This window comes from Penaeus japonicus, unplaced genomic scaffold (assembly GCF_977035675.1).
Source record: "Penaeus japonicus unplaced genomic scaffold, GWHDUDI00000001_assembly GWHDUDI00000033, whole genome shotgun sequence".
NCBI lineage: Eukaryota > Metazoa > Arthropoda > Malacostraca > Decapoda > Penaeidae > Penaeus > Penaeus japonicus.
Genome location: NW_028234435.1, coordinates 3,776,918 through 3,789,417, shown reverse-complemented (window position 1 = coordinate 3,789,417; position 12,500 = coordinate 3,776,918). Strand labels below are relative to the sequence as shown.

At 37.8% G+C, this 12,500-nt stretch overlaps 1 protein-coding gene across 4 annotated transcripts; it reads right to left on the bottom strand.

Moving 5' to 3' along the window:
* Positions 1–1,486: 1,486 nt before the first annotated feature.
* Positions 1,487–12,420, bottom strand: rin (ras GTPase-activating protein-binding protein 2). 4 transcript variants are annotated; one of them, XM_043036365.2, is made up of 11 exons: positions 12,288–12,420; positions 7,396–7,504; positions 7,051–7,225; positions 6,759–6,881; positions 6,226–6,420; positions 5,855–5,992; positions 5,470–5,742; positions 5,112–5,274; positions 4,793–4,896; positions 4,162–4,305; positions 1,487–3,961 (listed from the first exon to the last, which is right to left on the bottom strand). In XM_043036365.2, the coding sequence occupies exons 2-11, from the start codon at positions 7,488–7,490 to the stop codon at positions 3,719–3,721; spliced, it is 1,653 nt and encodes a 550-aa protein (XP_042892299.2). In that variant the 5' UTR covers positions 7,491–7,504; positions 12,288–12,420; the 3' UTR covers positions 1,487–3,718. The 4 variants fall into 4 exon arrangements, with proteins under 4 accessions (XP_042892299.2, XP_042892300.2, XP_086412878.1 ...); XM_043036366.2 differs by having other exon boundaries at positions 12,292–12,416; XM_086556752.1 differs by lacking the exon at positions 12,288–12,420 and adding an exon at positions 11,737–11,963.
* Positions 12,421–12,500: the final 80 nt, after the last annotated feature.

Here is a 12,500-nt window from a genome sequence, read left to right as displayed (position 1 = left end):
GATACAAGAGTTTAAACTAGCAGCTACCACTTTGACACCACTAAGAACTTGGAAGTGGTGGGGATTATACATAACCTCATTCATGATATTCATTTCTTATATCTTCCAAATTTCAATGCTTCATTCTTCTTGCCTTCTTTAATCAGGTTCACAAAAAAAGAAAATAATTAGCAATGTAACTGGATGCTCATGTAAAGAAAATTATTAATTAACCACTATGATAACAATCCTTTACTAAAAAAAAAAACTTAATTTTTTTATAATTATTAAATTGTGTTCCATTCACATCATTGCGAGCTTGGGAAGAAATTTTGGTCAATATTTTAAAGTACTTATTAATGAATTTTAGGCCCAAGTTGAGGATATGAACAGTTTTGCCATAGAGTGCATGTATACATTCACTGTCCACTGTGGTGTTTTACACAGATGGCTCCACAGGCAATCAGTTACCAAACATATAATTAACAAGCCTACTTAACATACCGTTTACCCCATTCTTTATTTTTTCAGAAACTATTACTATTATCATAATTTTATTGAAGTTATAGTAATAGTAATGATAATTAGTCTTGAAAATATTTGTAATAAATATAATAGTACGATAAACATATTTTTACCCATAAAATCCCAGAAATGGAGTGAACAGTTTAGTTCAGGTATGCTTACTGACTGACTCTTTGGTGACTAAGCACTCATGGAAATGTATAATAAAAAGTGTTAGTGGACAGTGCACGTCCCCAGTTGGTGTCATCAGATTAGTTACAGAAGTACTTCAATTCCCTCTCTCGGCAGTATGTATACATAATCATTCTGTTTTGAGCAGTTACACCTAGTCTATAATTGAGCAGCCTATCATTTGTATTGTTGTGATATAGTAGAATTGATACTGCAGTAAATTATTTAACTTAATGCAAAATCTTTTATTTTTTTAACACAACAAACTGCTTTGAAACATGTTTTCATTATGAATTATAAATTGTACTCCTAAAGATAACTAGACATTCAAAGGGTACAAGAGCAACATGGCTATTATTGCAATGGTACAAGTCACCAAAAAATGCAGGTCTATGGATGACAAAACCAAGATAATATTGCTTTTGAGAAATGTTGCTACTTGGTCAATTTATGTACTCAAATATATTTTTTAATATGAAAAATGGTATAAAATTCAGCTGAAACTATTTTTTTTCATCTTACTTTCATAATGTGAGCACACACACTACCCAGTAGCTACCAACCCATATTTGAGCGAAACATGGCAGTCAAGTGAACATTTAATCCATGGTTATTTGTCAAAATTTACCCTAAAAGGAGCTTCATATTACTCAGACCTGTAATTTTACACTTACTTCAAAGATTTTACATATTAGTTTATAACTTGATCTTATTTCCATTTATTTTGAATAATACTAAGCAAGGTCACAATGAAATATTAAGTATCAACTTGTATATGTTTGGTGCTCAGGAAATGAATGGAAACAATACATGAAAAGAGGCTTTTATTTCTCACTTTCATTCATCAGTATTTGACATCACAAAGTTTCTGACCAGGAGGAGCTGCAAGAACAGACCTTAAAGGAAGTTAAAGCAAAAGCAATTTTCAAACCTTTTTCAAAACTTTTAAATCAAATTAAAACTGATCACATGCTAGCCATGCTCCCAGGAGCTCCAATGATAATGTAAGCAAATGGGATTTGGAATAGCTGAAGTTCGAGGTGTCAAGACTTTTAAAATTATACTTAATTATCTTCCACTATGCAGAAAGGAAAATAGTTAACCAATGATCAATTTACCAAATGAATTGTTCCTGAACAGAATGTATAAAGTCTGCAACTACAGCATATCCCTTCACATGACCTGTGAGCTAAGTTCTCTTCTGATGTCCCTGTAACAATTCCCAGAGGTTCATCTAGCTCCAGGTGGGGGCAATTATCCAATGCCCTTTTTATAACAATTTGAAAGGACAGTTAAAAAAGCTATCCTGACATGCAATGACTTTCAGATCTGCCCTGTGTCTGCTTGCCCACTATCTAAACTAATATCACATTTCTGCTCATCATACTGTGGTGTGAGAGCTTCCATTGTAACACAACCAGTAACAAACTGTGCATAAAAAAAAGAAAGAAAAAAAAAAAGAAAAAAAGTAATACTGATTTGTACATACAGTTTACACAATGAAAAATTTAATACTAAAACTTATGATGATAATATAAAAACAATATTCCATTTTACCAGTTCTGAAAATTATTGCATGCTCAGACATCCTTTATATCTAATCCCTTGGAATGAAACAAACATGGGGAAAGTAGTTGCAACAGTGTTGGTGGTGATAAGGCTATTTTATTCCCTCTTTCGCACATTGTTTTTTTTTTCTTTTTTTTAAATATAGAAATGCTTTGGGGTGTTTACAACTCACACTTGTGAAATATAAATGCTCCATTCTATTATTTCATTTCCCATTTGGAGAAACTAGCACACTACAACATATGAAAGAGGTTGAATCAAGCATAATCTTTGAGTAGTGATCAAAGTGATTTACTACAAAATAGACGAGAATGTGACCTTGGACACTGGTTTCCTCTTCGCTCCTCCAGTTAAAGTACTTCTGTGATAATGTGAAGTTGTCAATATTAACCGATATTAGCAACTTCACCCACATCAAATAAAAAAATGGAATCAGCTATTAGTAGATGCAAATCTGCACTTGGCCTTGTGAACTACATGTAACAAGTTAACATTTTATGTATGTGTAATGCCCAGTATGACAGCAGTGCTGGAAATGTAATGTCAAAACAGTGAGCATGATGTGGGCCAAGACAGATAGACATCTCTGAGGATTACTGTGTCTGCATGCTGATCACTGGAAAAAGTGGACTAAACCTCACCAATCTTCTGTTGCCAGGTACAAAATGTACATCAGTCTCAGCTGAAGTTTCAAAAATAAGTTAAAAAATTCTAACATACAAAAACATCACTGGAATCAAATACCAGTACATAAATCAATGACCTCAAGCAGTACCCATTTTAATCCACTTCTTCTATATTTCCAATATAATTTCAAGGATTTTTTTTTTTAGATGTTGAAACTGAAATAAGCACAAAAAAAACTTTGTTTCAATCCTGACTAGTAGCTGTTAAAAAGGGAATGATTTTGGTAATCACAATAACATGTTTTATTATTACCAAATAATAAAAGAGTAATTGTTGTCCGAGATTTAGAGATTGAATTCCATCACAACCATCCAAAAAAGGAGGGTTTCTTTTATTATTTACTCATAGAAACACAATCTACATCAGGGGAGGCACTATGTCTAAGTACACGTCATCAGTGGAAAAATTGTTGTGTTCACGAAATGGAAATCAATCTGATAACTCTAATACAGTTAGAGAAGTGGGAGTAACTAAATTACAAAAGAAACCACTTATGTTATTGTGAAGTTTGTTTACCATATCACTGAAGTTTCATCATCATCACCTCAAGCACCAGTATTTTCAAGTGGCCATTGTCGAGTTACATTATCAAAACAGCAACATTCACTGAGAAGCACACCATTCCATCAAGTTGTACAATGGCTCTACTGCAGATTTAACTTGAGCAGTCCTCTTGCAGATGTTTGGACCACTTACACTGCAGCCATCTGTTTGAGAGTGGCTGCACTGGACAGAGGTTTCCTATGAGTAGTAAGAGAGTAGGCCATGGTGACTATAATTGGTTAGCCTAACGTCGCGGTGCAAAGCTACCTCTGGGTCCGCCTGGTCCACCTCGATTACTGTCACGGTTAAAGCCTGGTCGTCCTCCGCCTCGTCCTTGTAAGCCACTAGGGGGGCCTTGGCGCATGCCACCGCTGCCTCCCATTCCTCCACGGCCACTGTTGGGACGGCCCATACCGCCTCCATCCATCCTTAGGCGAGCCTTCTTCTCTTCAACATTCAATCGGTGCTCACCATTAAGGTGGATTGGCTATGGGAGATGTGTAAAATTTAGATTATAAGCTAAACATTTATAAATTAAATGATTATGTTAAACAATTGTGTTGATAGTAGTGTATCAAAAGACAATCCATTTCTTTACTTTACTTATAATACAAGATGGTTGACTTTTCTACAAATACATAAACACATACTATTTTATTTCTATTTAAACTTCTTATTTTCACTTACCCTTGAGTTGAGAGCCTTAGATACAGAACCTTCCTCTTCAAACGTGATGAAACCAAAGTTCGGGACCTGACCTTTGGGACCAGTTTTTCCTTTAGCTGTGTTAATACGGATATCCATAATCTTTCCAAATCTTGAGAATTCCGCCTGAAAATAATGTCAAAGTTATTCCTGACTCTGCTTCAACACTGTTACGCCTTAACAACAAATGACGTGACATGAACATCTTGTCATAGCTTTGTCTAGCTCTCATGCCAGGTGATTGGGCATGTAGGAGCTGGTCACTGCCTCACAGTACAAATAGCCAGGGGCACTTGGCCCACATACAGTGTAATAACAAAATGTGACAATTAAAGGAGGAAGGTATTAAAAATCACAAACTTAACCCATTCACGCCGGGGCCATTCCGGCTTTGCACGGTCACTATACCGACGTTTTCGAACGCATCATCCGAATGCTTCGAGATTCTCGGGCGCACGGGCCGCGAGCCTGGGCTGCCCGCTCGCTCACCCCGAGCGCCGGCCTTGGCCAGATATCTCGTCGGCGTTGTCTGACGCGAAAACCACGAAACGTGTCAGCACGTCATCCGGCGTGAATGGGTTAAATACATGAAAGTTGTATTCAAACACCTTACCTTTAGTTCATCCTCTCCAGCTGTGTGTGGAAGGTTACCGACGAAGATCTGCTGGCTGTCTGGTACAGGAGGAGCTCGCCTTCTTTCTTCCCCACCTAGGCTCTCTACAAATACAAAGAAAAATGTTAGTAAAATCCGTCCATATTCTTAAAACAATGAGCAACATCTTCAGGGGATTAATGTAAAGTAATAATGTATTTTAAATATAGCAGTACATAAAAAAGGGAGGTATCAACACAGAATTGTCCTCTTCATGACTTATTCCACAAATGAATGCCAAACTTCATAAATGCAAGAAGGTATGGTTATATGGACTTACCTAATTCTGAATTGTCTTCACTGTTAGGCCTATAAGGCCGATCACGTGGTGCCCCTCGACCTTGTGCATTCCTTGGTGGTCGCTGTGTGAAACCACCAGTTGAGTGAGCCTGACTCACGGCTGGAGTGGTAGTGTTTGCTTGGGTTCGGTTGTCACTTCGGTTCTATGGATCAATAAAATTCTCAAGAAACTTTTCTACGCCCATATATAATAAACTTCTATAACATATAATGTTATTATTTAGTTGTATCTAAAGAATAAAGAAGAGCTGATATGAAAAATAGACATTGTAGGAATAATTTTCTTTTGACTGAGAAAATTTGGTACATGATATCACAAAACCAGATTCTGGTCAAACCTGTGGGGGCTGTTGCTGTGCTGGAGGAGTTGGCTGGGCATGAGATGACTGCTGTGAGACAGTGGGTGCTGGAGCTGCAGGGAAACCTTGGGAATTTTTGAAGAGGTTGGCAAAAGTCTTAGGCTCATTAGATGGCAACTGAACAGGTTCTGGCTGTGGGGGGTCTGGATCTGGTGTCTCCTTCTGCGGTACTGCTGGCTCATCCCAAGAACCCTGAGGCTCTGTGGGAGCACCCCAGCCATCTGTGCCTGGAGCGCCCCAACCCTGCTCATCCTGTGGAAATTTGGTTCATTTCATTGTCTGTATGACGACAAATATTTCATTTGCCAATACCATTCTGCAATTATCTCTTTAGCAAAGAATTTATCTAGTTTTTCATTCTTACATTTTCTGGAGTTGGTGGACTTTCTGGTACAGGTTCTGTGGGTGTTATTGCTGGAGGTGTTGGAGAGAGGGGGGCAGTGACAACAGGAGCTGTGGTGGCAGCATTTGGTGAGTTTCCTGGAGCAGGTACGGGAACACTCTGAAAATTGTAGAAAAAAATGTATACATACATTACACTTCATTTACATGGGAAGTATTTGATTAATCAACCATCAACTACAGTGGAGTCTCTTTTAGACAATTCTCTCTCTCACAAGTTTTACTTCTTACTGTGGTTCAAAGTTTTTTGAGAAAAAATTCCATTCAAATTCTAAGGAAAACCTTGTAATGTTTCATTTAATTTTTTCTCCACCAAACTTGAAGTTTTCTTACAGGTACAGGTGTTGGGACTTGAGGAGTGACAGGAGTCTGGGGTGCAGCAGGAGGAGTGGGTTCAGGCTCAGGAGGATGGGCAGACCCGTTGACAGCAGCTGAGGGTGCAGAGAAGCCTTGCGTGGAGACAGGACCTTCTAAATCCTCTTCCACTTCACTTCCTCCCTCCTCCGCACCTTCTTCATCGCTGAAAACCTGTTGAACACAATTCATTAAAAACTTTAAATACAAGCAAAAAGTTTTCATTTTCCTCCAAGATGTTCTTTTACAGATATATATATATTGTGGAACTCGACAAACTTTAAATGAAATACTGAAAACCAAAGATATTAAAATAAGAACCAAGTATGTGGCCAAGTTGATTAGATCTCCATTATATCTCAGTAAGCCAAGCTTATACATAATTTTGGATATACATATAAATTTTGAGCTAGACTAAAATAAAGCAAAAACAAAATAAGAAATGAGAGGAGAGGGGAGAGGAGAGAAGATAAGAGAGGAGGAGAGGGGGAAAAAAGGGTACAAATAATTACCTCGTCTTGGTACCGGAAAATGTCATTGTGCACATAGAACTTCTTGGGGGTCTGAGGTGCTAGTACAAAAGTTTGCATGAATCGTCGCATGGGCATTCCATTGTTGGAGAGCTCACCAGTAACCTTTAATGGGAACAAATTTTTAAAAATTATACATCAAACATTCAAACCAATAAGAACATAATTCATCTAATGTAATAATGGATCTATTTCTCATGAGAGTTCTATAAAATATGGATAAACAATACTAGAATCTATACTGGAAAAATGCTACTCTGACATCTACACTCACCTGGATGACAACTCCATTACCGAGCGTGGCTTGAGCGTCAACCATTCGGATCTTAGCATGACAGTCACGGAAGTTAAGGCTCATAATCATTTTGTGTATGTCTGCTTGGCCGATAATGGGTTCACTCATGGAGTTGTGGCCCCCATGCATAAAAGAGGAGTTGTGACTGAAAAAACTGGAAGAACACAATTCATGCATTAAAATGACATCTATAGCTTCTCCATAAAACCAAGCCAATGAAAATGTCAAAATATTTTAAAATTACAATTCAATCTTTTTGAATACCACATAAAGATAAGTTTTAAACATCAAACATACAAGAGACAAGACTAAAAAAAAGCTTACCGGTGAAGGTGCATGGGGGCCTTGTTGAGCACCGTATAGTACTGGCGCACAAACTCAAGGCCAACGCATTGCGGTGATGGAGTTTCCATGACCATCCTCTGTTAAACTCCTGTAAAACAAAATGAAAAAACAGAATGAGACAAAAATCATCTTAAAACCCATTTTCAAAAATTATGGACCCAATGATTTTTTTTTTGGTTTTGTATACTTGCAATGCTGTGTTTACAGCCTTACAGTAATTTGAAGGTCCCACACAAATGCCTCTATGACCAAAAAACTTGTGAAAATGACAGAATTTAGCACATGCCAATCCAACCTTTACTGCATGCAAATATTTCTTTACATTGCCATTCCCTTATCTTCATTATTAACCCATTCACGCAGGGGCTATTTTGGCCCTAAATGGTCTGAATGCCGGGGTATTCGAACGCATAAGCCTAACGCCTCGGGGATTCTCGGTGCACTAGCCGCAAGCGAGCGCTGTACGCCTGCTCACCTGGTTAGCCGGCCTTGACTAAATATCTCGTCACTGGCGTCCGACCCAAAACCACTGAACGTGATAGCAAGTCAACCAGAGGTTGTAGCACAAGTTTGTCTTTAACCCTATGGCGATGGTGCGTCACACCAGTGTGACACAGCTAAATGCCTGATGCCAGGGCATCATACATGTATGACGTTCCCAATGGAATATTGCACAGGCCCGGCGTAGGGGGTTTCCACTTATCGCCGGGCCCGTCGGGATTGGGTTAATATTAATGTCGTAGCATCTAACCAACCAGCTAATTAAAAAATAATAAATCAAATTATATATATATATAAAAAATTACGAAAATAAGACAAACACTTTCATATATGTTCAAACACTTATAGCAATACTTAGCTGTATGAAATACTTATCAATTTCATATTTTTCTTTATCATAAATGTTCTGAGGAAAATCAAGTGGTAGTATCAAAATACTTTGTTTCCATTTGGTATGCTTACTATTTTCAGAATATCTATAACAATGGGAACATTTCATAGTATTAAACAGTTTACGACGGGTGACAAGATTTCATGTCTAGTGGCTTTTCGGTCAGACGCTGGGGGACAAGATATTTAGTGAAGGCCAGTGCGCCGGGTGATCGGGCGTACAGTGCTTGGCCACGGCTAGTGCGGCCGAGAATCCCGAGGCGTTAGGCTTATGCTTAATAATATCCTAGCATTTCGACAATTTAAGAGCCAAAATAGCACCGCTGTTAACGGGTTAAAGATAATACATTATAAAAATTCTCAGTCATCAATTTTGCTTATCAATATTACCTTCAATCAGTAAGATGTTCACAGTGTTCCTTATAAAATCTGGATAAGTGGCTATCTGTATCCATATGTATTGTTCTTTCCTTTTAGAATAGAATTATAGGGCAAATCCTTTGGACCAATATATATTTAAAATTAAATAGTTCAATAACAAATTTTTGTTCTTTTTAATGAAATCTTTTACATTTTCTTTTATTTCCATATATATATATTTTTTCTTATTTTCTTTTTTATCTCATAATGCTAAGTTCTATCAAATATCAACTGTTGAACATTATTACAAAGAAGTGTTATCTTCCTGAGTACTAATAACTGGTCTCTTATCTATCTGTCATATGATAAACATAATTTCCTGGTGCAACCAAATTCATGCTCAATGGAATAGAAGACATGAAAAATCTCACATATATCACATAATTTTTTTTTTCTCTCTATTTTTAACCCAATGACACCAGGAAATAAAAAAAATCAAATACATACAAAAATACATTGCATTGCATTACATTACATACATACAAACAAATACTGCAAGTTATCTCACAGGAATCTGTTTTGCAGAGAACTATCAGCTAAACCTTTTTTTTTTAATATTCTTAAAAGTTATGATTGTTAGGGTCCTGACAACTATCTAACCCCAAGAATAATTAAATAGAAATTGAAACTACACCCTTTACTTTATACCTTTTATTTGAAGTAGGAATGTTATATTGAAATGTGATTAGGTAAAAAGGCAAGGCCAGCTGCCCTAAATTACATTACTCATACTTGACCAACTCAAGCACAACATACTATCAGGAATGTGGTTATGCAACTGAAAGCCACAGGTCCACTGCTCTACAAACATCAACTTTGTTGCCTACAGTCTGGAACATAGGCTTTAAAGGATTACAGAAATACACACCTGTAAATCCCTATGGGGTAAAGAGCAGTACATGATGTAAACAGATACAAACACAGCCATTTATGCCTATGTGGTTGGCTAAAAATAATGGCTGCCATTGGCACCAACAGCGAGATCAAGCACATGACCTTGAAACTAGCAGACTAAGGTTATCATGTGGTCTTGCCCTACCTTAAACCAGTAAAAGCCACCACTTTTCAGAGACTAAAGCCTTTCTTAAAAAACAGCTACAGTTGCTGATTGCCATCCAAATTATATAGAATTGCCAAGTCCAAGACAGGATTCCATAAGCTAGTTATTGCAGTCCCAAATACTGGTGTGGCAGAGTGAGTGAGTGTACCCACTTATAAATGCTGATATTGAAGGATATTCATTGCCTCCTCTAGTTACTGATACATTAAAGCTATCTAAATAGCCAAAGCATTTTTATCTACTGATTCTACCTAGCTTCACATTCATGATACTGCTTATATTTGAAGGAAAATGCATTTTACTCTATACACAATATAATAACCTGTTAAAGCACTTATCATTTAATGTAAACTTTAATTAAACCTATTGCATAGAGAATCTAAATTGAAAGTGTAAAACTTACACCTTTTCTTAATGTACTTTTTTTATGGTTAAGGAAATTATTCCCATTTTTTTTTTTATCTACACATTCCTAATGATCTGCAGGACTGAAGAATTGGCCAATTGCTTTCATCAGATCCATGGACATACATATCCCATGATAACATAGTTTCTGTGCTTCACATAATTGCTATAGTCATTACTCCCTCCACCATGTGTAGTCAAGCATATACATCCTAGAGGACTACAGGTCTTTTCTGGAGTGTGAAGTGATCACTTTATCAAATATTTTTCCCCCAGCAAATTTTCTAGTCTTTGAAGATCAAGATATATATATATATAATTTATAGAGAATGTACATTTAACTTTAAGATGAACTTGTGCACTTCAACTGATGCGGAAAAAAAAAAATCACCTAGCATGGTTCTTCCCTTCTCCACAATCTGAATGTACTTCAAAGATTAAATTAGCCTAAAAATATAAAAATTAATTGCAAATAATACAAGACAAAAACCGTGCTTCCAGCAATAACTAAAACCTTTGTGCTTGCCATCACCTTTGCAAAGCCATATTTTGGCAAGACAAAGCTTACACTGGTTCCATATTCAATAAATTGTCCTGATCTTCAAGGACGGTCTTGACAAAATATACACAAGGGATGGTTGTTCGCTTATTCTGGAATGCAGCAATTGCTCTGGTTGAGATTTTTCAGTATCCATCACAAAGTAGAACAAGTATAAAATGAAAGTGAATAAAGCAAAAAACATGCAATTAACTAAGAAAAATATTTTGAAAGGACTTGCATGTACCTCTAAGAAATTATACCTCAATATAAATACTGTAAAATAAAAAATATGGAATACCATGAAATACTTTATGGCCTCCCACTCTAAATTACCATGACTAAAAAAAAAATGAACTGAAAGTCTGTATTAACAAGGAAAACTCTTTTCAATTGAATTAAGGCCACAAGGAGAGGTCTTTATAGATCTAGTAAATATGAAGTTTATAAAAAGAATCTGCATTTCCTAAATTCTTGTAATTCAAAAAAGTGGCTTTTCTTACCAAATAAAAAGATCTTGATCACCGTTTTCTGATAAAATGTAGCATAGAACAGGTTCAAGGACTAGCAGTTAAGTTCAAAAGCTACCTCAAATAACTTAATTCAAGTAAATAATTGACAAAAGCCAAAGTTATGGATATATCTAGGCAAAGTGATTACTGGTCACTCAGCTTTCTTGCATTTCCTCTTCACCTCAATTCGTAGTCATACTTGGCATGCAATTCCCAGAGTAAATCCAACTACAGGCACATCAGAGAGCATGGAAAGAGCCCCATCCATCAAGCAACAGGAAGCTGCACAAACACAGACAGGCAAGGAAGGCCTTGGAAGAATCTCCAACAAACCCTTACAAGGACTCTCTTACAAGACTCGACCACTGTAAGGCATCTCACAAGCCACAAAGACCCAAAATTAACGTTCTGCGCCAAGTTCTATTTGGCAAGCAAGGAAAGAAAGAAGAAAATGAAATGTGGAAAAGGGGGAAAATTCTCCACGTGATGTGTACTTGTCCACTACAGGTTCTTGTTCCTCGACCACGTTGCTGAATCGTCTAACCTTCACCTGAGAGAATTTTTCTATCTCTTTCGAGTCCTGTGGGTCTCTGCGCCAAAGGACCACGCCGCTTAGCGTCTTGCACGTTAAGGATCCCAGAGGTGACCAGGAGAGAGGAGGAGAGAATAGTTCCCGAGGTTTACGCGGGCCGGAGTGCCGTCTCGGTTTCGTCTCCCTAACACTTGGGGTGCGTCTCTTCTCCCTGGTCTCTCTCTCTTATACGCGCTTTATTTCTACTCTTGGGTTGAATGACGGGTGCATGGGTAGGTCTGCTGCACCAGCCCACAGCATGCGTCGTCAGGAAGGAACACAGCCTCCACACAGTCGAGATTAAACACAAAGAAACATCATCTCGACTTGACACTTCCCACTCCGGAGAAGACACCGGTAACTTGTTATGCTTCTTTTCCGTTAAATACACCATTTTTTTCCTTAATTCCTCCACCAGCGCGTGCTCTAACCTATTAACTACACCCTGCACATACAAAAGACGCCACTACTTACGTACTTTGCGAGCGAATAAGGATTTGGCTAAAGAGATGACGTATTTGGCTGTGGTAATATGGCTGTTGTGGTGGTGCGTAATGGCGAGCGCGCAGCCTCGCCTCTCGGTCCCAAAGGCGCGCCATGCGGTCTCGGACGGACGCGCTCGCGCTTTTGGGGCCGAGATGCACGCGAATGGCGCGCTATTTGAATCCGAGACAGAGGCGGCATGGC

What these genes read in the sequence shown, in the direction of transcription:
- rin (XM_043036365.2), bottom strand. Translation starts at nt 7,490, where the DNA reads ATGGTCATGGAAACTCCATCACCGCAATGCGTTGGCCTTGAGTTTGTG. An exon ending in GTCCACCAACTCCAGAAAAT is followed by an intron (nt 5,743 to 5,854) that starts GTAAGAATGAAA and finishes AAATTTCCACAG; the next exon opens with GATGAGCAGGGTTGGGGCGC. An exon ending in CTAAGGCTCTCAACTCAAGG is followed by an intron (nt 3,962 to 4,161) that starts GTAAGTGAAAAT and finishes CATCTCCCATAG; the next exon opens with CCAATCCACCTTAATGGTGA.